At 45.8% G+C, this 27,707-nt stretch overlaps 1 protein-coding gene across 1 annotated transcript in view; it reads right to left on the reverse strand.

Annotated features, from left to right (window-relative positions):
* The window catches only part of LOC147702875 (cysteine-rich transmembrane module-containing protein 1-like), a 225,195-nt gene that overhangs the window by 116,455 nt on the left and 81,033 nt on the right, over positions 1-27,707 (reverse strand). Inside the window, exon 3 of the mRNA XM_086931458.1 lies at positions 12,867-13,198. Coding sequence (XP_086787584.1) covers positions 12,867-13,179 — 313 coding nt within the window. The 5' untranslated portion in view covers positions 13,180-13,198. The remainder of the gene's footprint in view (positions 1-12,866; positions 13,199-27,707) is intronic.

The raw sequence follows: 27,707 nt of genomic DNA on the forward strand, positions 1-27,707 counted from the left end.
CTGATGCACTGGCCGACAAAATAGAAGAACAGATGCTGTGGTGACCAACCGGCACATCTTTACTTGCTTTCTACCAGGACTCAGATAAAGTTACATTGATGACAGAGTAAAACGCCAGTATGTCATCATGCAGGAGTTATAATTAAAGGAGACAGCAGTGTCATAAAGAGATGTTGTTTGGGGAATCAGATGCATCATTGAATATACTGCAATCTCTTGCCTTGTAAGTGTTGCACCAGTTGGACTTTGTGTACAATAGGGTTACCCACGTGGGGAATCTTGGCACCATGACAAATGCTGACAAGCAGATAATCCGGAGACTAATACAAGGTCAACCAAGCATAAAAAGATAAACTGAAGAACTGTCAATTAACGGCTAAATCCAGGAGTGGGAGGGTTCGAGGGGGTGGGTGCGTTTAAGTAAAAACAGTTTATTGTTCTTAAAATAGAAGAAAATTGGAAGTTAAATTGGTAAAATACAGAAAATCCAAATCCGAGGATATAAAACAAAGGATATAAAACAAAACAAAAAGAAACTGCCAACCCAACAGGAAGACATAAGGAAGAGAAAGATTATCACATACACACAACAGGAAATAAGTGGTGTGGTACTTCTGTCCTTCCCCCTTCTAAAGCTGTGCAGTGCAGTTTCGGGCCCTCGGAGTGACAATAGAAACAAATACCATCGGATGGACCCACAGCCCTCCTAAGAAGTACTGTTTATTGTCGTTCATCCATAGCAGGCCGGGTATCACATTTATTGAGTATTTTACTGCGCAGGTACCAATTGTGCCTTGAGCTGTCAATCACAGGGAATGTGAGGCACTGGAAATATGTTGACCTTAAGGGTGGAGCTGGGCGTAAGAAGAAATGAAGCAGCCTGTCTGGACTCATGCAGCTAGCCAGAGGAAGGAGAGTCACAAAAAAGTTTCCGATACCGTTTGTCTGCATGTACCTGCGTGCAGGAGAGTGCTGGTCCCAGCATATTAATGCTTAACAGCCAGAGGCTTCCTCATGGTGGTTTTTTTGCACTTTACAAAAACTTCAAATAAAATATAAATACATTGGCAACTATAGATATATGCCCCTCCTAGCACATCATGATGGTGTCTATCACAATGCTGGCCCTGTCGTATGGGTGGTGTGTCCAGGTGTATACGAGCCACAGCCATGGCCTGAAGATGGAGACACCCTGCTGATACAATGCTGGTGATGAACCATTGTTGAGAATTCTTGGAATATTGTGGGTATCTCTGATCGGGTGTTACTCCCCGATATAGCACCGGTCCAGGCAGAACACTAATCTCTGGCTCTGTATGGCATTCATGACATGAGGGTTTCGACCTCGGCATAATGGTGGCCCAGATCGATAGTTGCCATTTGTAGCATGTTGTATACATCTCAGGAATGGCAATACCACTTCTGATGCAGATGGCGCTATCGTTTGATAATATTTCTTGGCATATTCTGCACAGCCAACTGCCCACCCGCAATAATTCAAACTCTGATATCATAGGGACAATTCTTGGCAAATTTGTGTCATTTGTGGCCATCCTCTTTGCAACACAGCACCAGTTATAAACAGCACTTGCAAATCCTGGCTGAGTATGAACATTCATGAAATGAAGTTGCCCACCCTAGTACAATGCTGGCTGGCCCTGGCAAATGTTGGCAATTCATGACAGGCATCTACAACTGAATACCCACCCTTGACTTTATCCTGCTCTAGGCATACTGGTGGAAATTCTTGTGATATTCTGGGCAGCAATGCCATACAATGGTGATACACAGGTATGCCTTGCAGGATAAATCCATAGATGTCATTACTACATGGGTGAACTTGATGTAAATGACAAATTGATGTATAGTCATAAAACATGTATTTACTGAAAACTAATAGCTGGTATTTTTGTATATAAATGTTGCATTCAAATGAAAACAACAAGGGTTTGTTTACAAGGAATGGGGTTATTTCCCCAAAATGGGGAGAGTCGGTCAAGCTTGACTGGCACACCATAAGAGTTTTGGAACATTTCAGGAGCACCCTTTCACAGCTAATGTCTTTTTTTTAATGTTGTGAGAAAATTGTGCATTAAAATGCTCTTTTAAAATCTTTTTTTTTTTTAAACAGGTTTTATTGAATTTTTAAAGTACCTCGCCAGTAATTGTCCGACATACAACAGTTGCGTACAGGATGATAGCTTATTTCCAAATTTGAAATACCCGTTAGGTACACTTTGTAAACAGAACATACGTAAAAACCAAAACTTCACGCTGACTGCCTGCCCCTCCGCCCACCCCCTCCCAATCCCCAGCATTGGCAAATAGTATTAAGGAGTAGTTTACCTGTAACTCCAGTTCTGTAGTAGGGGTATCTATGTGATAGTCATAATCTGTGAATACTCCCGCCCATGTGCGGGGACCCCGGAGCAATCAGAATAGTCTCTTAAGTTGTTTACTTCTGCAGTTCTGTATAGACACTTAAGAGAAAATGAAAGACAAATAATGCAGCCTGACATTAACAAGTCTACATTGGCCAGCACTTCATCCTGAAGTGAAAAAAGATTGCCAAATAATACAGAAATGTACACATTTTACAGAGTTTCACACAGAGAAACTTCCCTTCACAAAAATCCTGTCATGATAGAGAGGAAGGGTTGGACAGACAAGCCCCATAGGCTGCCATTATGTGTCTGGAAAAGGGATACCATGCCTTTAAGGAACCCTCCAGAGACCCTCGCTATCCCATGATGCACAGCCAAAGGCAAGTTACTTTCAGTTCTTTTTTCCGGCTCCTGCTAGCAGGACCCTGGAGCATTGAGCTCTACCTTTATTGGAATAACTTCAATTTTTGGAGCTTTTTGAAAAGTTTTAGTGTTTCACTTGACGTCTGTGGCCTTTTTCTTCCTTTTGCAGTCTTTTTTGAGCAACTAAGCCACCTCTTTCTTGTCGAAATGCCAGCTTTATTTGACAAGTGCCTGGAGTGTGGCAGGAAGAAGGCCAAGTCAGACTCTCACAGAGTGTGTATACTCTATCTTCCATCTACTCATGTGTCCTCTGCAAGTCATTCTCCAGGAGGACCCTGAATGACCGGGAGAAGATTAGTCTACAAGGCCTGGAGCAGAGAAGACATCAGGATGCAGGTGGGACCTTGGGGCGTGGAGGGACTATCTGCTTCCACTGCCTGTGATTCCGCCGCTGGGGGGCTCCCCAGTCATAAGAAGGCCCAGAAACGTCATTGGTCCCGGTCTCCGTCGATAGCTACGTCGTCGAAAGGTATGACGACAATATGTTCCTCGTGGACCCAGGGCTAAGGGGGTCGACGCTTTGTGTCGAGGGGAAGGACGTCGAGACCTCGGACGAGGTCAACGTCAAGGACTTCGCAGACTACGCCGACGCATCATCTTCGTCCATCTGAGTCCCGAAGGCATCGGCACTCGCAGTCAAGGCGACACCGCCGTTCGCAGTCAACGTCGACGAGCAGGTCGGCGTCGAGAAGGAGATCTTCGCCGTCAGCGCAGAGAGGTCAGTCGACGTCGTACAGGAGATCGACGTCGAGGAGAAAATCGACGTCAAGGAGATAGACGTCGAGGAGAAAATCGACGTCCAAGAAGAGGACTCCTTCCAGGAGCAGATTGTGCTCGGTGGTCAACATTACTACAACTGGCAGCTCCAGGTCGGAGTGGCGCAGGCGGTCTCCATCAGGGGACACGGCCTTCAGGGTACCTTCTTCAAGGCCTGCCCGTAAGAGGAGGAGAGTGGCTTATTCACCAGACTCTGAATACTCCAGGACCTATTCACCAACTAGGTCTCCAGGGATGGACCAGCCTGTGGTTCCGAGTCTTTCGCCTCCATCTTTCTATATTATTTGGCTATCCTTTTTCACTTCAGGATGAAGTGCTGGCTAATGTAGCCTTGTTAATGTCAGGCTGCATTATTTGTCTTTCATTGTCTCTTAAGTGCCTATGCAGGACTGCAGAAGAAGACAACTTAAGAGACTATTTTGATTGCTCCGGGGTTCCCTGCACATGGGCGGGACTATTCACAGATTATGACTATCACAGAGATCCCCTACTACAGAACTACATTTACACAGTGAAAATACAGGGAGGACATAGTATCATATGAAATGGGCATTAACATCCGGTGGGAGCGGTTTGTTACAGGGTTTGCGAGGGAAGAGGGGTAAGATCCATACCCTTGTAGGTAACCCATCTTGACCAAATATTTCTGTGCTTTTGTGGGCAACCCCGTGCTTGGAAGACTGCTATTTCTGCCCCATGCAAGTGTCTAGTGCCTTTCGCCATTTCCCTATTGCCGGGGGGGAAGTTCCTTCCCAAAGATGAGCGATATTACGTTTGGCAATTGTGAGCGCTAGGAAGAGTAAGTGTTGCTTGTAACGGTTCCCCCCTATAGCCTCTGTACTATGAAGAAGGAATAGTCGAGGGTCCTGCAGGAAGTCCCAAGACAGCACCTCCTTAAGACTGGTCAGAACCTTGCATCAGAAGAGGTGTATTGCAGGGCAGCTCCACACCGTATGAAAATACGACCCCTCCTCCCGGTCAAAGCGTATGCACTTGGGGGGGGGGGGGTGGGGGGGGAGCAATAACTCACATCCTCCAAAGACAAAGGCGTGTATAGTATACCCTCTGGACAAATTTTAATTGAATAAGACGGAATATAGCGGACACTGCAGCGCCCCCTAGGACTAGCGAAAGCTTCTGCCCAATCGTTTAAAATCTTGTTTTTAACTATTTGATGATGCACGGGTGGTGGTGACAACACTCCAGCACCATCACAAGGACGTCAGGCTCTCATTCAGGGCAGATATAACACCCTACCACTTTCCAATATCATCAACCACCTCCGCTGAGTTAATAGGAGATAAATCCAATTAGGATAAAATAAAAAAGCTATACAAACCTAATATAAAAAACCTAATACGTGATGCTTTGAGAGGTTTTGCATAGAAGGTGGGATAAAAGAAGGAGGAAGATAGCAGGCAAGGTAATAGTAAAGAATAAACTGGTAATAGAGATTTTTTAGAAGTGTACAACAGTTTCTTCAGCTAAATGCCTGCAGCGCTAGATTCAAACTAGCCTGGCTGATGAGGGGTGACACCCCGAAACCAGTCCCAGGATGCTTAGTTTCCGATCCTGGGAGGATATGGCCTGGCAGTTTGGGCTGGACTGTTCCCATGGGGAGTAGGGTCAAGACTGATTTTCATATGGCTGGGTCCAAACTGGGGTGGCATGGTGAGCAAAAAACTATGGATTTAACCAAGATCTGTGACTTAGGGTAAATGTTTAACAATATTCAGCATTCCGTTCCATCATCTTTCTGTTTTGCTATGGTCTGAAACCATAAACAAGGATCCACTAGATCAGAGGTTCCCAATCTGTGCACCGTGACACCCTAGTGCGCCATAAAATCTAGCTAGGGGGTCCGCAAACAGATTGGGAACCATTGGAAGAAACCATTACCTTAAATTACAGGCCTGCATCCTCCAGCACGGACTATTAGAAGCCAGCTGGCTGCCTGACTGAACAGTTTTGTAAGCACAATGCTCGGACTGGCAGGAAATGCAACACTCAAACACATTTTTATGAGGGGAAATTGTGAAAATGGTCGCTTTACGCAAGGTAAAATTAAATGTTATCCCCGAGACTGCCAGAGCTGGGCGCAGGCATCATTAGGATTGATGTTTTACATTTTTAGGGCGTACCACGAACAAGGTTAAATAAAGGTTACTATGCCATTTCCTCATTTTAGTATTGTTCTTATTTCCTTTCAAACTATAAATACCACACAAGATAATGGGCTTGCAGGTTTTTGTATGCCACACTTCCAGTTCCTGGGAGTCATTTAAGGATTTAAATCTGGCAGTTTGGATTTATTATTTGTAACCACAGCTTCACCGAAGTGTCTTGATGCTAAACATGCAGAGGGGGCAGAGTTCGCACTAGTTAATAAGAAAGGTTAAAAAAATTAGTTTTTGGAGTATTGTAAATGGGAACAGATGTGTAGTAGAGCATAGATCTTTCATGAGATTATGCTATTACTTGACCGAAATATATTGAACTGGTTTTGTAAATGGGAACATAGGGGCACTTCTAAATTTAGTAAATTCTGGGTTGCCACAATAGTGAAGTAGAGTCGGTTCATACATCTGTAATATTTAGATAGCTTGTCAATTTATTAAAACAGTTTCTACATGCGTTTGGCCAGTATTTAACGAAACAATTTTAGGCACATATATAGAAAGTTAGAAAGCTACAACCATTTTCTTTTTTTCTTTTTAGGACAAAAAGAAAAATGGTTAATAAAGATGCAGCTATTCTATATTAATGCTAATGAATGCTTTTGGCTTTTAACACCTTGGCTGCTAGAGCAATTTTCCTCCAGTGCTGAATTATTTAAAAGCCCCTTGTTCATGACGAGCTCAGCTCGTCATCAGCACAGCTCCACTGTGCCTCATGACGAGCTGAGCTCTTAAAGTGCATCTATCCATGTCCACTTGAATGCTTGCATTGAAACGCATGACTAATTAATGGATAATTATACTACTCTATGTTCACTCTACTCCTGCTGGCATGCATTGGCACATTAACGTGATCTTGCGTAAGGTGCCAATGAGAATTATTTATTTCGTCACCCACCAATCTCCCTCTCACCTTGGTTTCCAGCAGTGAGCCCCTCACTCTAAAGGCATTTTTTTAAACAAAGACTTGTTTAAAAATTCCATATGTAGGCCCCACTGCTGAAGAGTATTGTTCCGGACATAACCAATTAAAGTTTTTATTAAATAATGGTTATATTTTTAATTTATCTACGATTATAATACCTTCATCTGCTTCATCCCAAATATTTTCAGGGTGAAAAATGTTATTACATCCAAGGCTGGGCTTACATCTCCCCTGCCAAAAAAAGTTAACATAATGAGGAGTCACTGCCAATGGCCAATAGGTCAAGGAAGCCGTGGGTCGAATACGTTTGGGAACCACAGAGGTAAGGGAATGGTGGGGCAGGGTTAGTAAAAGCTAGATTAGTGGATTGAGGATACTGGTGATGACCAGTAAGAGTGCTTCACTTGCGCCGGTAGTTTCCGGTTTTTAACACCGGCACTCAATTGTCAACACTGGCACTTGTGACAGATAGTCTGCCGCAAGATGGCGCTGGCGGTTTAATTTAGAGCGGACCACAAAACAGTTCATTATTAATTCAATATACATTAAAAATTACTATTACCAGTCACCCAAGCCATTCTTATAGCTTGGGGTGGGTGAATAGTCTGAATTGTAACACTTTTAGAAGTCTGAATGTTAGTAGTTGTGTTGTTACTATCATTGGAAGCACGGCAGAGGCAATGGGTGGTGCAAACTGCAGTGGCCTCGTCACAAGAGCCCTGGCACTTAATTTCTTCTTCTTTTTTTTTTTTTTTTTACAAATAAAGCACTGCAGTGAGAAAGAGGGGATGGAAAAGGACATGGGAGTAGGAGGCAAGGAAGAGCAACAGATAGGACACAGAGAAGGATATTATCAACAATGAGGCAAAGAAAGTTAGAAATCAAGATGGCAAAATGAAGTATGGAGGGAGTTAGACTGAAAGATGGGGAAAACACAATATTTTGTTCTGAATCTTTGCTGCTGTAATTGATCTGCAGGCTACATTTCACAAAATGGAGGCCTATCCAAGTTAGAAAAACACCGAATACAAAAAAAAAAAAAAAAAGATTAGATTCCATAATCCAGCAGGAGGTAAAACATTAATAGTTGGGACAAAGATTTATTTTGAAAAAAATAAAGTATACATGCTCTCAAGTTTTACTGTTAGAAGAGTGAGGCGATGTGTGTTTGTGAGATTGGTCTGTGAATCTGGGCGTGCATCAGTGGAGATTGGCTGTAAGAGAATTTGGAGGTAGAATATGTTTTTTCATGATCCAGGCCAAGATTTACTGTGCTTTTGCAACGGTGTTGTGTCACTTTTGTGGCAAAGCCAGACGCAAAATCTTAGTGGGCACTTACTCAGCCATGCAAAGCCAGTTTGAGTGGCTATGCAGGATTTAGTAAATACACAGTAAAGCTTAGCGCTGCCTTGCATTACTTTGTGTTACATGGGTGGAGCTCAGGTGTTTCCATGCATCCACCCAGACGCAAACCTAGATTTACAAAGACCTGTAAACCTGGGTTTGCACCAAAATGGTGCACCTACTCGACAGAGGCGTAACGTGAATTGTTTTATTTCTCCTCATTCCTTCCTCCTTTCATGTGTGCTGCAGACTGCATCAAACTTACAAAGAGGACTATGACTCCAAGGGTTGTTTTTGTGCAGAATGGTGTGCCTTCCTTTACATAAGGAATCATGCCCTTGAACTATGGTGGTAAATTTACTTTAGATTACATGTGTCTGTCTGCAGAGGGGATTTTTCTGCACAAACAAGTTGAGTTTATAGTTGTGAGCTTTTCTAGGTTGTATAAAAGCATTTTTTCTCACCATTTTACCACTTTCCCTAATCCCAGGTTAGCAGTATTCACCCTGATCTTGAAACGGCTGGTTAACCTGGTATAGAACACCTGTCTGCAAGACCACACCACAATCCATTGCCATGACCCCTTCCTGCCATACCAAAAGAGCCAGTAGAAGCACCTCAGAATAGTCTTTGGCTTTTGCCTTGTCTACACCTAGTACTTTTGCAGCCTTTTAAACCAGAAACATTATCAACGATGACAAGTCTTGCCTCTTTAGACATTTTTTGTTACAGTACCGGTTCTATTTTACTGGACTAGCTACAAAAACTGATCATTTCAGAAAAAAGAAGTCTGATAATGTGTTTGTGTGCTTAGATGCATCTCCAGTGAAAACAGCATTCACATTCCTGCTTTGATGAATTGCCTACGCTGTGGAACATGACTTGCGACTTCTGTTTAGCATAAAAACAAAACAAGACTTGCGACTTCTGTTTAGCATACAAACAAAACACGACTTGCGACTTCTGTTTAGCATACAAACAATCAATGTAGCTCTCGGGTAGATACAGGCATAAGTGTAGCTTACGCTACATTGACAATGGCGACTCGAGTATTGGCGTCTGTCTTTCAAGTATGAACAAAGCTATCCATGGAGTCAGCCGTGGGGTTCCTGCCAGCGTTCTGGCTGTTTGCCCTTGCAAGTCAGTGGCAGTAAATGGGATTTGCATTGCGGGAGGTCTTGCCTTATTCATCTTTCCCATCCCAGGCTTTGATTTCTCATAGATGTTCAAATGCGCAATGCCATTTTGCTTCTAAAATAATTCATTTGGAAAAAAACACGAAGGAAACATTTGCTTCAGTTTCTGTTCTGGCACAGATGGGGAAAGTTACCCTGGAAGTTCACAGTAAAAATTGGGCAGGTTCGGAACATGGTATATACTACTTTTATTTCAGTGTTTGCTTTAAAAATCTTTCTTTCAAGCTAGACCATTAAGCATTGCTGCAACCCATGGGAAAGAAGGGAGGGGATAACTAGGTCTGCGACTGCTCCTTCCTCCCGCACTGTACCCATTAAGTTGTGGGGGGTTAGAAATTTGACGCAGATACTGAAGGAATGAAAACAACCAACAGGCAGTGCCTCTAGATCCTCCAGAGACTCCAAATGGCAATTTATTTGTTTCTAGCAGAACAGAAAGAACAACCTGCCCCTTTAAGTCTAAACAATGTTTTCCCAGTATAAACATGTCCAATCACTGAACATGAATGTTTTTCAATTTCTTTCATACATTGTTGCACTGGTGCCTGTTGGTGCTCAGGCCCTGAGGAATGTGAACTGTATCCGTCAAGCCTCCACAGACAGGACGTAATGCACCTGAAAACTTTCTTCCTGCACTGCCACCACCCTGAAGCGGGCTCTAAACCGGGTACAGTACAATGCAACAGGTACTGTTCAACTATGTAGAGCCTGACCATTCAGCATGAATTCTGTAAACTCCACAGGAATCTTCACTGCAGCCTGAGAAAAGGTCTCACTATTCAGAGGTGACCTGATTGAAACAGTCTGCTACTGTAACCAAAGATATCGGAACCAAGAAGCCACAACGTGCCTTTACCTCAGGAAGCATTGCCACTTCAACCCGGTCTTAAAGCTCTCCTCTGGATCCCAGAAGATGCCAGAACTAAATGCTAGGTATTGTGTACAGTCCTCAAAATGTTCTTAGGCAAATAACCCCGCTCTGCATCCCCCATCAGACACCAATGCTTAATGCATTCCCAACTCCTCAACCACCATTCTTAAACAGGAGGAAACATGGTGGCTGATCTCTGGGTGTGCAAAGGCTGGTGCTCTGGAAAGCCCTTGACCCATATCTAAGATCTGAACCAAACCACATGAAGTTCTGAAAACAAATTCCTGGAAAATGAACTTTACAGACTCACCTTCAACTGAGAACGTGTAGGATTAAGGGTTGTCTTGAAGGATATTAGACCAGGTTAATCCTCCATCCGACTGGATGCAAAAGACCCTTCTGCCAAGAATCTGTTCTCTCTACCTTGTTTTGTTCAGAGGTTGTACAAAAGCAAAATGCTTTGCTATGCAAATCAAATGTCATCAAAAAATGTATAAATAAATAAGTAAATGAATAAAACAGTGCCGCAGTAGCTCACAAATTTAAATGCCCCAGATGCTGGCAATATAAAGTCCAGTCACAGGAAGCAGACTCCAAATCACGTTTGTTTTGTCCTAGATGCACTGAGAACAAGCATTGATAATGCATCGGTTTCGCAGATGTAAAGAATAAAGAGCTGTTTTCATTACCCGGGAGAAGGTTAGAGCTACCCGACAGATAACACATGATGTGGAGAGGATGTGGTGCAGTGACCAGAGCTCCCGGTTCGAGTCTCAGCAGCACCGCGCAACATCCTGTGAGTCTATGCAAATCACCTAATCCCTCTGGGTGATACATTTTTATATAAATATGCTGCAAAAGTAAAAGGTAAAACGTTATGAACATATAGTTCCACCAAAGCGGATGTTAACAGTATTTTGGTGGCAGGAAACAGATAAGAGAAGCGGACGAGGGACAAGCATTGGTAAATGCAGGAAACTATGCTACAGTCCCCAGAAATGGAAGAAAGGTAAGTGGCATGCACAGGAACCAATGAAAAGCCAGGAAAAAGAAGAGGCTGGATGCAAGTCCCTTTTAAGTTCATTAAAAACAATAGATTTCACAAGCGCTGTGCGGGTGAAACCTAAAAAATAACATGCTCCAAAAACCACCATGACAAAATATTTATAAAAAATGCACTAACTGTACTGTGTGTAGCAAACATAAAACTGCAGACCTAGAGATACTCAAGGCAGGCAACACTATAAACTCTGCTTCTCACAGATTTTAAAATGCTAAGGCATAGTTTCTAGTGCTGCGGTAAAAAAAAAAAAACCGTTGCTAACAGAAGGAACTTGTACAAAGGGGCACTATGGTCTTTCCTACGTCATGACTATGACAATATTCCAGCGGAAATAGATCTTCTAACACCAAAGTATTGCATCTAGAGAGCAACTTTCCCATACTATTGTATCTCACCCTGGAATAGCCTCCTTCAGGTTTACCTGTGTATTCAGAGTCCCTTGCCTATAGATCCTCCTGATGAGACTGAATGAGGTAGGGATGAAGAGCACGGCATTACAGTGGTTTGAATCACATATGACGAATAGGCAACAGGCAGTGGCACTACCACCATATCAATCAGATTTCATCAATATCCAGCACAGTGTTCCTCAGGGCTCAGCAATAAGTCCGATCCGGTTTAATGTTTAGATGAGCCCCCTGATCGCGATCATCAAATCTTACAATGTTAGCCTAGTGAATTACGCGGATGACACTCCGCTCATCCTAGCGCTCGAGGGAGACCAATCAACATTTCTCAAAAATGTCAATGCGTGCATGCAGGAAACACTATGCTGGCTCAAAGATAACTCTCTACAATTTAATGGGGAGAAAACAGATTGTATTCTGTGCAACCAAGAAAATCTCACATCCAATTCTGACAAATTTGTGGCTGCTGCCAGTGAACAAGCCACTAACACCGGTTAGGGCAGTACGCAACTTGGGAGAAGTAATTGATGATAGACTCAGTCTAGAAACCCAAGTAAACAAAACAGCCAGTATCAGTCTCTCCCTAATAAGGATGTTAAGGAAGATCCTCTTAATGCTACCAGACAAAACTAGGGCACAAATAGTCAGAAGTGTGGTTCTTAGTCGACTGGATTACTGTAATGCGCTATTGCTGGAGGCCCCGAAGTATTTAATAGAGAGACTCCAGAGAAGTCAGACGATGGCAGCTAAGCTAAGCCCTTAGGAAAACACGCAGATCATCAGCCTCGTTGGCCCTCAAGGAACTATACTGGTTGCCTGTGTCGCAGAGGATTCAGTTCAAGTCACTATGTGTAGTCTTCAAGGCCCTTCATGGGATTGGGCCCACACCATTGCAGTACCAGTTTGGCTGGTATATCCCCACCAGATGTTTGCGATCATCCTTTGCTAAACTATTAAAAGTACCCAAATTTAAAAGAACTACACTAGGAGGAAAGGCCTTCAGCATGGCAGCCGCCAAGCTGTGGAATGCTTTACCAAATAGCCCAGACAAAAATAAGAGCTTTTGCAATTTAGGAAAAAATTAAATACCTGGCTTTTTCCTAATGGGGCTGCCTAGGCTAGTCTTCCTGCCAACAATTGCTTTAATTGTAAATTGGTGCATGGTTAAACTAGTACTCCCAGCGCCAAGATGCCCATGGGGTGATAGAGCGCTTTATAAGTCAGACTAACATTTAACATAAGAAATAGCACACTGTCAGAGTGAAAAGTACATAAAATGACACTCAGGAATAGTCTTACCTGTGTTTTTTGGTGGTTCTCCATAACCTGGTCCTGGAGGAGCATTCTGCCAGCCGTATTGAGGATATCCTTGATAGTTCGGCTGACCTGGTTGGTACGGACCTCCTGGTCCTGGACCGTAGCCTGGTCCTGGACCGTAGCCTGGCCCTGGCCCTGGACCGTAGCCTGGTCCTGGAGGATAATCAGGTCCTCCTTGTCCAGGTGGGTAACCAGGGTATGCATTAGGGACTGGACCACCTGGCTGGTTTGTATAAGGTGGGTAGGGTGCAGAAGGGCCAGGACCCGTATAAGGCGGTGGATTTTCGTAGCTCATGGGGAATTAAAACTGTTTCCTAAAATAAATGTTAAAAAAATGGTGTCAACTCACATCAAACAAACGTGGCACTAATAGTTAAACTGCCAATAATATGCACATTCATCAAGAAGCGTTGTTTTATTCAATGAGAAATCTGTACATTGTAGCCCTTTATGCAGATAAAAAGTATTTCCAGACTGTGAAAATCCTTCACTCTCTGGCACTGCACCACATACAGGCCTGTGATTTCTACAGGAATGATAGTCCATTTTAACCTCTGTTAATCTTAAAAAACATGAAAAATCTTACACAACCACTGCTATATTTTTTGGGCTTTCATACAGTGAAAACGTTTTTGGGGTTATACTTTAGGGGTTGGAGTTGGAGCAGGTGCCCATTAGGGAGGAAAGCAGGGGAAACCTACATTTAGGATAGATAATAGTTGAGCAGTATGCACTATAGGGGTAGGAGTAGTCGGTCCACCTCTGGGGATGAACATGAGTTCTGGTGTGTGGGAGTGATACATGCATACAATGCGCAGGGACCAAACCATAGTACAGTAGCTGCAAATTTGGTCACACAAGGAGATTATACACATGGTTTTTACTATAGAAGCGGTTTACAGTGGCTATGGCTGTAGTGCAATTTTAATTTGCAACACCCATAGTGCATAGTGACACCACCACAGATAGAAAGACCGAGACTAGCACTGCCAATGACTATCTACTCGAGCGGCAGAAAGAAGCTGCTCCCCCTCTGATGCACCGCATGGTGCAGTTGGTGCTGATTTTACAGCACAGAACAAGCTCCCGGTGCTAAAAATCAGAGCAACAGCACAACATGCACAAATTCTGCCCACTCATGGAACTCAGCGGAATCTCGCTGAGTTTTGATCTAATTCCGCAAAATTCGGCGGAGTGAAACACTGCAAATTCCTCTCGCCCCTAGTTTTGATACATGAAACTGGTCTCTGACTGTATATGTAATTTGACCAGGCCATCTCAAATGTGCAATCATATTAGAGCTCATTTTAGTTTTGTGGCTTCAGACATGGGATAATGTGCGCTTCACCCAACTGTAGTCGTCTAATTAGAATTCCTTTGTCACCTACTTCGCATCTCAATCACTTAGTGAGTTTTGCCTGGCATTTGTTTCTTCACTTCAAAGACAGCCTCTCAAATGTGAGTGAAAAGGAAGAAAAATATGACCTGGGAGCCCTGCTGTTGCATTTGACAAGAGACAAGGCTGGGTCATATTTGGTATCTTCAAGAAACGATCCAGGACATGCAAGTCCTCTCCACACCTCATGGGTGACTCTGACAGAGTACTGGCACAAGGTGCTCTAACCCCTTTACATAGCCTTGGCTGAACTGGTTGAGAGGAGAAGGGGCTGGGACAGAACGAGGAGCTTCTCAGCTCCAGTAATATCCAGTGCTATTTTGGTTTTTCAAGAGCAAATCATAATAGGAAAATATTGGTGCCATCAGGAGCAGCATAGCTGTGGAGTGAGTGGGTCTATGGGAACTTTCTACAGATTGGTAAGGGCCTCCTACCAGTGGTATGCTAGCGCTCCTTTTAGGATCCCTGCAGACACCAACACTTGTTTGGAACACTGGCAAACAGGAAATCCTACTCAAGACTACAAGACCGACCTCTACAGCCTTCCCAGGAAGTATTGTTGCAAGGATCCTGCTCATACACAGAACTGTGCACAGAGACATAGGACATCAGTGAATTGTGGTGTACCAGACACTCACCTCTGTACCTAGAAAAATCGCAACCAGCTCGCATCAGTGTCACATTAGCTCTTCGTCCTAAAGTAACCTATGATTAGACAACCTAGAACATGCGACTTAGGACCATCTCAGGAATGGTGGGAAGTGAGAACACTTTTGTTGTACTCTCATACCAGTCCACAACAGGAGTAAATAAGAGACAAGGTAAGGTTAAAAGGTTTATTTTAACGACGTGATCTCATGGGCAGTATCTTAGTCAACATAAGCAGACATATGATTAAATATAATATGGTCAGCATGGTTACAACTCCATAAAATACAAAAGGAGAAATCATATTACAATGATGGTGAAAACAGGTCCTATAGCGCCTAGTTTTAACACCCTCCCTATATAGGAACTATGTATTATAAACTAAAGAAGGTCTCATAGGCTTGGTTTGGGGGACCCATTACCTTTCCGCTCAGTAAGAGTAAATTACATCTGGATCAGCTTAGCTCTCTGCATCCCTGGAACGGAAATCTCCCAGTGAAGTAGTGTGGCTCACTGGTTAGAGGCGGCAGACCCGAGAGCAGAGGACGGCCCGGGACCAGGGTTCGATTCCTGGCGCGGCAGGTTTCTGGACCAGGGTCAGCGGACTCGATAATTCTCTCGCCTCGGTGCCCACTCTGATCAGCGATCACACTCGGCAACTCTGGGCATTAGCTTGCCTCATCTTCACTAACGGCCCCACCAGACCGCCGGGGATGCCTGGTCTCACCCTGGAGATACCCATTAGGGGACCATCTCTCAGGGAAGCCAGGAAGGGTTTCGCAGCGGTCGAAGCGCCTTGGGACCCTACGGGTAAGTAGTGCGCTATATAAATGCCTGTACATTTACATTTACATTTACAAGTGTCTGAAATCATGGCAAGTGTGCAATGATAAAGACACCAGCATCTTACTTGACTCACAGCTGCCAAAATGTTGTGTCTAGAATGAGTTACACGGACATGTAGAAAAACAGCTAACATGTTTTGATAACCTTGACGGCTCAGCACTCACTGTTCAGACTAGGGGCACGATGTAAGTCTAAAAATGTCGAAAAACAAACCTTTTCTCATGCGTAGACCTTCGTGAAAGCTAACATACAAAAACAGCTATGCAGTGTTGTGTGCAAAAGCAGCAAAAGATAAAATGGCGTTTAAACTTCTAATAAGCCATGCTAACATAACATGCACACAAAAGTAGGCCCTACACATACTACAGTATTAGAAAAAAGCTTCTCCTGCATCTTGAATCTTTGTGCCCAGGAATGGTTTCAAAATTATGGGACCCAGTACCCTGACTTGCTCTATGTGGTTATTTATATGTTTGTCAGCTGAGAAAGACACTTGTTAGAAAAAGCCTGCTTCAAGGAGCTGTGTGTCCAAAGCTGCAAAGAACCTAGACTCGGAGGGAGATGCAGGTCATGTGAACTGACTACCGTAAACTTGAAAACATGAGTTTGGCCCTGTAGTGTCTACGGGGGGTCTGCACACCTGGAAGGCCATCCTGTTACTCTGTGAAATAGTCCTGCTGTTTGATTAGGAATTTGGAAGGACAGATGAGATCAGTGCATTATGAGATGCTCCAGCTCTTTCATCAAATGAGCGGAGCTTCATGGATCTCACCGTAGGGGTTACCACACTGAACGTTTTGTTTTTAGACATTTTTTACAATGGATAGGTACATCACATCAAAGTAACTAACTGCACCTCAATGTATCTGGCCTATTTAAATCATTCCTCTGGTGGCCGATATCACTGAGACCAGCCCCGACACCCACTGACCACGTACGCAACCTGGGGGTCATCCTCGACTTCACCCTCTCCATGACCAAACAGGTCAACGCCGGCTCCTCATCCTGCTTCAACACCCTACGAATGCTTGGCAGGATCTTAAAGTGGATCCCCACTGAAACAAGAAGAACAGTAACCCAGGCCCCCGTCTCCAGTAGGCTGGACTACGGAAATGCCCTCTACGCTGGAACATCAAACAAGCTCCTGAGACGGCTGCAACGCATCGAGAACGCCTCGGCACGACTGATCCACGAAATCCCCCGCCCCAGCCGCATCACACCCCAACTGAGAGACCTACATTGGCTCCCCGTCAACAAGAGGATAACCTTCAAGCTCCTCATCCATGCACACAAGGCCCTCCACAACGCCGGCCCAGCGTACCTCAAGAAACGTCTCCGCTTCTACGCCCCTACCCGCAAGCTCCGCTCCGCCGGCCTCGCCCTCGCCACAGTACCACGCATCTAAAGAACAACCGCCGGCGCAGATCCTTCTCCCACCTCGCTGCCAAGACCTGGAACACCCTAACCACCAACCTACGGCAGACCCAAGACCTCCTGGCCTTCAGACGACTTCTCAAGACCTGGCTCTTCGATCAGTAGCAGAACCCCCTGCCCCCCCCCCCCCCCACCCCACCCCACCATCCTGAGACCCTCACGGGTATGTAGTGCGCTTAACAAATGTCCCGATTGATTGATTATTATGTCTACACACTGCTGCCACCTGGTGCATGTTTAGATTACAATTACTTACTGGTCTTATTTGAATCAGTTTCCAGTGATATGCCTTATTTTTAGTGAATCAGTTTTTCATCTTACTTTGATCTAACTGCCTTACTTACATTGTTTAAAAAGCACTTCACATATTTTCTGTGGGCATGGGCTTGCTTCTCTGGCCTTGGTCCTGAAGGTTAGCCTATACAACATCCAGGAAACCGGTTTACCTCTGTAGACTGGACTGCAGATCACTGCAAACGAGTCACTTTAGAAAAACTGTGTTGCTCACTAACCGCTGCTACCAGGGCTTGGTAGGCTGAGGGTTGCAAACACCAACATTTGCCAATAGTGTTGTCACTACTCACTTGGCATACAGAACTCATAGTAGACGCAAGTCCAGTAGGTCTAGGAGCAGTCTTAGCACAACTTCGACATGGAGGAGAAATGCATAGTATTCTATGCCAGTTGTAGCTTGTCAGACGTTAAGCAAGCCTACTCCCTTGCAAAAAAAAGAAAGCTAGCCAGTTGTTTATATCAAAAAACAATGTACCAGGCGCGTTTTTTAGCTCTGACAACAACAGCGCAATTTCACGGCGCACTACCAATAGGCTTATCACCATCTCAAATTGAACTTGTCCACTTGTATATATTTAATGTGAAAGCCTTTAATTGATTGTTTTTATTATTTTGCGCCGACCACGCTGTCTTTCACTTTCACTTGCGTCGTCACTATCACTGCGTCATCACATTTTCACCAAGTGCTATTTGGGTTGCTTCATGATGTTTTTCATGTACAGTGCTGCCTTTAACTGTGCTTCCCGTGTTTAATGCAATTGGTGATTAACAACCTTTTCACAAAATGTATTGAGACTCCCTGGTGTTCCTTTCTTGCAATACGTACTGTATGCAAAAATCTGAATTGTCTTTGTTATTGATACCTAGTGGGACATTGTTTTTTGATATAATTTACGCACCCAGTCCCATTTTGGTCTATGGGTTATACTCCTGTCTCCTTCACTCATTAGCCAGTTGTTTGGGCACAAGCACAATATCACATCTTCATCTTTGGGAGACAGTTCAAAATAATCACGGATCACCAAGGACTTATCTTCGGAAACCCTAAGCAAAAAAAGCCAGAATAGAGCACTAGGGATTCGTCTACAACAATGCTCCTACTCTATCTGGCACAGACCTTCAAAGCACAACAACCACAGAAGACATATCTCGACATCGACTTCAGAGTAGGACAAGCATTAGAAATGCAATAGGTCTTGCATTTGTTTACGTTTGAGCTTTTGGTTTTGCTAATGGCTTAGTATTTTAGCCATGAGTGTATGTATGTGATGCAAGTGTATTTATGTGGGTTGAATTGTAATTGTTAGCTGTGGAGCAGTATGAAGCATAGAGTTAGGAGGCGAAGAGCAGTGTGATGAATTGTGAAGGAGAGTGAGGATTAGAAGAACAGCATGAGGGATAAGGAAGGGAAGTGAGGAGGAGAGTAGAATGAGGCACGATAAAGGCGAGTGAGGAGAGCTGTATGAGGGAGAAAGAAGAGAGTGAGGAGGATAGCAGCCTGAGGTAGAAGGAAGGAGAGTGAAGACAGCAGCATGAGGCAGAAGGATGGAGAGAGGAGGAGAAGAGTAGCATGAGGCGCAAGGAAGGAGAGGTGGAGAAGAGCAGTGCGAGGTTGATGGAAGGAGAGTACAAAGGGAAGAGCAGCGTGAGACAGAAGGATGGAGAGTGAGAAGCTGAAGCGTAGTGTGAGGCACAAGGTTGGTGAGTGAGGAGAAGAGCAGCATGAGGCATATAGATGGAGAGTGGGGAGGACAAGAGCTATGCTCTGTCGACTAAGGTAACATTTGGTTTGGTCCCCAGACATACCTTATTGGCTAGACTTTGATGCACGGGTATTATGCCGATTAGAGAAAAATGAATAATTTTACTACACACCAACATCTGCTAACATTATTGCTGTTTCATATCTTCTTTGGTATAAATTAGACAAATCTCAATGAGGAGATTTTATCAGGTTCCTTACATTCTCTCAACATAACTTCAGCACCATGCTCGTATATGGAAAGTTCTAAGGAAAGCACCTTTTAATTTGCATCAAGACGGATTCTGCAGACCTGCTTCCTAATTTCACTACAGGGAACCCCCATGTTTACTTCTCAGTAATTCAGGCAGAAGCTCTTTACCAATGCATCTCTCTACACAGAAAATAAAGACCAGGGGTACATTTTTGCTGATCCCTCCCTTCGTCCCAGTTTCTGAGCTGAAGTAGGAGAAAACGGAAATGTGAGAAAAGCATGCACGATCATTGGTTTTACATCACTGCCTGTTCATTTCTACGGATTTGAAGGAATCCTCGTTAAAAGTCGAAATTCGTTCCTGCAGCCGATTCTCTACAGGCCATTCATGGAATTTGAAGCAGGATTTTGGGAGATGGGCTGAGTTTTCATTTGCTTTAATCCGTTGCAAGTGAACAGACCACTCCAGAAAGTTCTTGATTTGTGACACTTGTTTAGTGCTTTAAAAAGACAAGCGCTGCTGGCATTTCTCAGAGGGGGCCACCCAGGGCACAAGTCCTAAAAAAAGAAGTGGGGGGACTCTCCAAGGTAGGCGTGGTCACAGGAAGTGACACCACGACAGGAAGTGACACCACGACAGGAAGTGACATCACAACAGGAAGTGACATCACAACAGGAAGTGACATCGCATGTAAGGCAGATCTATCATTTGCGTATATTGCAAGATTTAACAATTGAAGCTGCTTGGTACTTAAGCCTGTGACTTAAGGTCCCTGTATGGAGGAATTAGCAGCCCAAATGTGGATGAAGTTTGGCGTACAACTACATTAGTCAAGCCATTAAGTGCTGTAAGTTAGGCATACTAAAACATGGGATCATGAACAAAAGTAGAATTAGTGTGTTGAAAAAAGCCGAAGAAAAGCACATACTAGAAACTACAATAGTGATTATCAAAACTATAAAATTTATTACGCTACCTAGAACACGACATTTACATTTATTAACAAGTATAATACACTGTGACCATGAGAGAAAAAAATGCAAGGTGCACACTTACAGTAGTGCAATTATCCAAACACTGACAGGATTGAGCCTAAATTAAAAATATACTGACATACGTAATGCCAAGTCAGACGTCATCATGGAGTCATGTTTAAATGAACAATCCAGCGCCATCCTACACCTCCCCATTCCACAAAATTATACAATTCAGACCGACAACACAAACTAGAAGGGGGCGTTGCTGTCATCATTAAACATTTCATGTGGAAACAGCGACACACGGAAGAACACACAAGGGTACACCATCATACTACTTACATTTTGTAGCCTGGTGTCAATTGTTCAATGCAGGGCTTAATTTGTGTCAGTGCTTAGTGCCGGCACTTAATTGGCAGGGCCGGGTCTAGTGGGACTCTGATTCTACACGCACGAGGCGCACAGTGCATGTAAAATGTTTTAATTTAACTTACAGCACACTTGCTAGTACTAATACTTAATTAACTCCTCAAGTCTCGTGCAGCCGCATCGCATTGTGTTTAGTTTTTCACATCTCAGTTTACCCTTAATTGTTCACCATCACTTGAATAATGAATGAAATATTCTGAGTGGGAGAGCTCTTTGGCAGCACTCTGCCAGGTTTCTCTCTCGTCACTCTCATGCTGCTGTGTTAAAGAGCCTCGGTTCTACCGCACAAAGAATTAGGGTGACCAACTGGCATTGGTGCAAATTCAGGACGGTGAGTGTAAAAATTCAGGACAAAGGGTCAAAATTCAGGACACAAATTCAGGACAGGAGGTCAAAATTCAGGACAAAACTTCAGGACAATAGGTACGTTTTACAGACACATCAGACGTCGCGCAATAGTATATAAGTAAGCCCAGCCATTTCCAAAAATATTCAACCATTTGCAAACCTATCCATCATGTATCCTTCCATCTATCATTTCACTCATCCATCCCTTCATCCATCCCCTCATCCATCCTTTCACTCATCCTCAATTATCCATCCATCCATCCATCCACCCTTTCACTCTATCCATCTGTACACTTATCGATCCACTCCTTATCCCATCCATCCATTCACTCATCCATTCAGCCATTTACCCTTTCACCAATCCAGCCATCCTTTCACTTACTAATCCTTCCACCCATCCACTCTTTTAGTCATCTACCCATTTTCCCTTTCTCTCTCCATCAACCCTTTCACTTAGCCTTCCTTCCATCCATCCATCCACCCACCCATCCATCTACTCATCCACTCATGAATCCATCCATTGCCCCTTTCACTCATCCATCTATCATTTCACTCCTTCACACATCTATTCATCTTTTTGTCCATCTACCCTCCCTTTCACTCACTCGTCCATCCTTACACCCACCCTTTCACTTATATGTCCATTAATTCACCCTTGCACTTATCAATCCATCAATCCATCCATCATTTCACTCATCCACCTACCCCCCATCATCCACCCACCATCCACCCACCCACTCATCCATCCTTTCACCCACCCACCATCCAATCCACTGATCCATCCTTTCACCCACCCACCATCCACCCACCCACTCATCCATCCATCCATCCTTTCACCCATCCACTCATCATCCATCCATCCATCCATCCATCCATCCTTTCACCCACCCACTTATCCATCCATCCATCCCTTCACCCACTCTCCATCCATCCATCCTTTCACCCACCCATCATCCATCCATCCATCCCTTCACCCACTCTCCATCCATCCATCCTTTCACCCACCCATCATCCATTCATCCATCTGTCCTTCCCCTCATCATCCATCCATCCATCCCCTCATCATCCATCCATCCTTCCCCTCATCATCCATCCATCCTTTTCCCTAATCATCCATCCATCCATCCATCCTTTTCCCTAATCATCCATCCATCCTTCCCCTCATCATCCATCCATCCATCCTTTTCCCTCATCATCATCCATCCATCCATCCATCCATCCATCCTTCCCCTCATCATCCATCCATCCCCTCAATCATCCATCCATCCTTTTCCCTCATCACCCATCCATCCTTTCCCCTCATCATCCATCCATCCATCCACCCTTCCCCTCATCATCCATCCATCCATCCATCCACCCTTCCCCTCATCATCCATCCATCCATCCATCCACCCTTCCCCCTCATCATCCATCCATCCTTCCCCCTCATCATCCATCCATCCTTCCCCTCATCATCCATCCATCCTTCCCCTCATCATCCATCCATCCTTCCCCTCATCATCCATCCATCCATCCTTCCCCTCATCATCCATCCATCCATCCTTTCACCCACCCCCTCATCATCCATCCATCCATCCATTCTTTCACCCACCCCCTCATCATCCATCCATTCCCTCATCATCCATCCATTCCCTCATCATCCATCCGTTCCCTCATCATCCATCCATCCCCTCATCATCCATCCATCCACCCTTCCCCTCATCATCCATCCTTTCACCCACCCCCTCATCATCCATCCATCCTTCCCCTCATCATCCATCCATCCTTCCCCTCATCATCCATCCATCCTTCCCCTCATCATCCATCCATCATTTCACCCACCCCCTCATCATCCATCCTTTCACCCACCCCCTCATCATCCATCCATTCCCTCATCACCCATCCATTCCCTCATCATCCATCCATCCCCTCATCATCCAATCCATCCACCCTTCCCCTCATCATCCAATCCATCCACCCTTCCCCTCATCATCCATCCTTTCACCCACCCCCTCATCATCATCCATCCTTTCACCCACCCCCTCATCATCATCCATCCATCCTTCCTTCCCCTCATCATCCATCCATCCATCCTTCCCCTCATCATCCATCCTTTCCCGTCATCCATCCATCCTTCCCCTCATCCATCCTTCCTTTCATCCATCCTTCCCCTCACCCATCCATCCATCCCATCCATTTATCCTGCCCTTCATCCATCCATCCTTCCCCTTACCCATCCATCCATCCATCCCATCCATTTATCCTGCCCCTCATCCATCCATCCTTCCCCTCCATCCATCCATCCATCCTTCTCCTCATCCATCATCCTTCCCCTCACCCATCCATCCATCCCATCCATTTATCCTGCCCTTCATCTATCCATCCTTCCCCTCCATCCATCCATCCTTCTCCTCATCCACTTCTCCTTCCTCTCATCCATCCACCCTTCCCCTCCATCCCTCATCCTTCCCCTCATCCATCTTTCCCCTCATCAATCATCCAGCTACCCTTCCACCCATACATCCAGCTATTTACATTTTCTCTCCATCCTTCCCCTCACTCATCAATCCATCTATCCTCTCTCATTATCCATTTATTCAATCTTTCATTCACCCTTTCACTAATTCATCCAGCCATTCACATATCCCTTCACGTACTTACACGCCCACCTTTCCATATTAATTTTGAGCTGAGCCCTTTTGAGAAGAGGCCCATCAAGAACTTCACCCTCGCTGCAGGGGCCGTTCCAGGACTGGGACAGAAGCCACCCAGGGCGGAGACAGGATCCACCACAGGGGGGGACAAGAGCCATCACAGGCGGGGGTGGACTGGAGCCACAACATGCGGGACAGGAGCCATCACAGGCGGGGGTGGACTGGAGCCACAACAAGGGGGGACAGGAGCCATCACAGGCGGGGGTGGACTGGAGCCACAACATGGGGGAACAGGAGCCATCACAGGCGGGGGTGGACTGGAGCCACCACATGGGGGACAGGAGCCATCACAGGCGGAGGTGGACTGCAGCCACCACATGGGGGGACAGGAGCAGGAGTCATCACAGGGGAGGGAACGTGGCCCATCAGGGTGGGTACAGGGGTGGGCATGCAGTGTTCTAGTATCATCTTGGGCTTCTCACCCCCTCCTGCACAAGACAACGAGAAGACAGGCTCTCTGTCCAAAATGCCATCCCCCACTGTGATGTACAGTACTTACAGGAGATACTCTAAGAGAACTGATTGTCCTCCATACTTTGTTAATCGGTGTGGGTGCGATTGTGCCATTTCTTTATTGTATTACATTATGCATGTTTGAAGAACCGAGGTTTGCTTACAAATTAGTGACAGTAATTAAGCTCGGTGAAGAGAAGCAGGTGCTGCCTCGGTGTAATCAGGGGTGAAATCTGGCCGAGTCTAGGATGTTTGGGGCCCTGGGTAGAAATGGAATGTGTGAGCCCCTCTAAATAGCAGATACAAGACACATTCAGGGCTGTTTGCATGTGAATGGATGCCCCCTGCTCCTGAACCTGCAGCCCCTCCCTCTGTCACCTTCAAGCACCTCTTAACAGCTCATCAAGGGCTGGAGGTGTGAGGGTTGCCATCCCGCTGTGCCTCTACAGTGCTGCTGGGGGTCTGAGCTTTCATACAGCATCGGAGTCAAGAAGGGAGGTGGGGGCAAGCTGTGCCCGGTTAAAATTACAGACAAATGGTAGGTGCAGGGGCGTGGTGACCACCGGCGTGCTTGGTAACTTCCGGATTCAGCCAGCCACTCGCCCACCCGGAAATGCTTTAGCAGAAGGTCTGTGCGGGCTGGGCAGGACTGCATCCAAATTGCAACATCCTGCATCACTCCTCCGGTTTTCCGTTGCCATGGATGGTACCAGTGAGTGACAGAGCAGTCTGGTGAAAAATAAAACGAAAGCTGCAGGTGTGCTTCTCAGCCACGCGCAGCCTCGCTCTTGGTGTCCTCGTGCAGGTGACATCACCCACCCGCCTCGCCTATTGGGGCTCCAAAGTTGTCCAATGTGGGGTGAGCTGTCAGAAGCGCTGACTGACGTGCAGTCCTTCGTTTATAATGGAGACGGAAAACTCCCAGGATGCAGAGCACCGTGAGCTTTAAAACCTGCACTTGACCAGTCACCTATAATCGACTTGGATCTGTGTACCCAGCAGGCAGAGAGAGGCCTGAGTGAGCAGGCACTGTCCCAGCAGATGCGCCCAATTATGCGGCACTAACTGCATTGTTTCCTTAGCAAAACAACCCTCGCGGTCCCGTTTTTAGGTCTCGCCTGTCGATGCGCATGCGCATCGAGCAAGGCGAGAGTATTGGCACTTATCCGCTCTTTATCCACACTGCAAGGAATCGTGGCGATTCCTTGCAGTGCACGAGAAATTTAAGCTCAATGCGCATGCGCATTAAGCTTAAATGCGTGTGCACATGCCCCCAGCCGCCTGCCTTGCCTACTCTCTCTCACAGCCTCCCCCAGCTCCGCCCCCTCACTACTTGATTGCACGGCCGCTAGGCCGTGCCTCCCCTACTCTCCTCCCCCCTCCTCCTCTCCTCCCCTGCCTGCCTGCCGCTAGCCTTGCCTACTCTCTCTCACAGCCTCCCCCAGCTCCGCCCCCTCACTACTTGATTGCACGGCCGCTAGGCCGTGCCTCCCCTACTCTCCTCCCCCCTCCTCCTCTCCTCCCCTGCCTGCCTGCCGCTAGGCCGTGCCTCCCCTACTCTCCTCCCCCCTCCTCCTCCTACTCTCCTCCCCCCTCCTCCTCCTACTCTCCTCCCCTGCCTGCCTGCCGTGTCGCACCTCTCCCCTCTCCGCCCCCTCCCCTGCCCGCCGTGTTACGGTGAAAGGCTTGTTGTTTAACCCAAGTGTGCATATAATCCAGATATCTTCCAATAGAAATCGGTGCTCCTTTTATGGGAAGGATGTTTTTGCGTCTTGTTTTTGGAAAAGCATGTTATTTAAAAAAAAAAAAGGTAAAAGAACATTGGTGGTAGTTAGATACATCTGAGCCAGCGGGGTCTCTTTTCTTTCTGATTTGAATGGTCGTTTCTCTCATTATCTGCGAACCTAAGACGAGCCGAACATGTATAAATAAACCGGTTCCACAATGGATGTTTTTTTAAAGCAAAGATTGCAACACAGCGCAAGAACCGTTGAGAAAGAAAAGCGCGAGGCAAATTCCCAGCAGGCTGCTCCTGTTCTCTCTCTCCGCCCTCCCCTTTCTGAGAAGCCGTGGAGTTTTTTTAATGCAGCTTGCTCGCTCGCTCCCTTCCCTCCGCTCCCCTCCCCCGCACGTAGGCTCTTGGAGAAAGGAGGGGAAAAAAAGCTCCCAGCCTGACTCGAAAATCAGCCTCGTTTCCTCAGAAACCGCAGCTGCTGCTAGAGCAGAAAACACGTCAGGCTGGCCCTCCAACGTACACAGATGTGCCTTTGTAACTCCACATAAATGCTGGGAAAGGATTGCGCGTTGGAGCAAAAAAAAAAAAAAAACTCCCATGCTGGAAGAGGCGAATGTTTCGTGCAGGCTATGTTTTTACCCTCGATGGCGCCTTCCTTCGCCCCTCCCCTGACCTTGTGTAACAGTTACTTTTGAGCTTTAAAGTTGTATTTATTGTTGGTGACTGAAAGGATTTAGACTTGAGGAAGAAAAGGCATTCCGATTTGCAGTGAATAACAGTCCGCTTTTAAGTTTTTTACTTTCGTTTTTTTAGGTTTTCAAAGACCGAGGTAAAATGTCAAGCTGTGTTTACATGGGAACCTTTTTATTTTGCTCTAGGCTAACTTCAAAGTGTGAGCGTTTATAGGAAAGAGGAATGCAGTATACTTGCTCCAAAGAGCCTGCTTGTGCCTTTTAAAAAAAAAAAAAAAACCTCACTCACCCTCAACCCCTCACCCTCACTCACCCTCACCCACCCTCAACCCCTCACCCTCACTCACCCTCACTCACCCTCAACCCCTCACCCTCAACCCCTCACCCTCAACCCCTCACCCTCACTCACCCTCACTCACTCACCCTCACTCACTCACCCTCACTCACTCACCCTCACTCACTCACCCTCACTCACCCTCACTCACTCACCCTCACTCACTCACCCTCACTCACTCACCCTCACTCACCCTCACTCACCCTCACTCACCCTCACTCACCCACCCTCACTCACTCACCCTCACTCACTCACCCTCACTCACCCTCACTCACCCTCACTCACCCTCACCCACCCTCACCCACCCTCACCCACCCTCACTCACCCTCACTCACCCTCACTCACCCTCACTCACCCTCACTCACCCTCACTCACCCTCACTCACCCTCAACCACTCTCACTCACCCTCACTCACCCTCACTCACCCTCACTCACCCTCACTCACCCTCACTCACCCTCACTCACCCTCACTTACCCCCTCACCCTCAACCCCTCACTCATCCTCACTCATCCTCACTCACCCTCAACCCCCCACCCTCAACCCCCCACCCTCACCCTAACTCACCCTCACCCTCACTCACCCTCACC

This window comes from Lissotriton vulgaris, chromosome 7, assembly GCF_964263255.1.
Source record: "Lissotriton vulgaris chromosome 7, aLisVul1.2, whole genome shotgun sequence".
NCBI lineage: Eukaryota > Metazoa > Chordata > Amphibia > Caudata > Salamandridae > Lissotriton > Lissotriton vulgaris.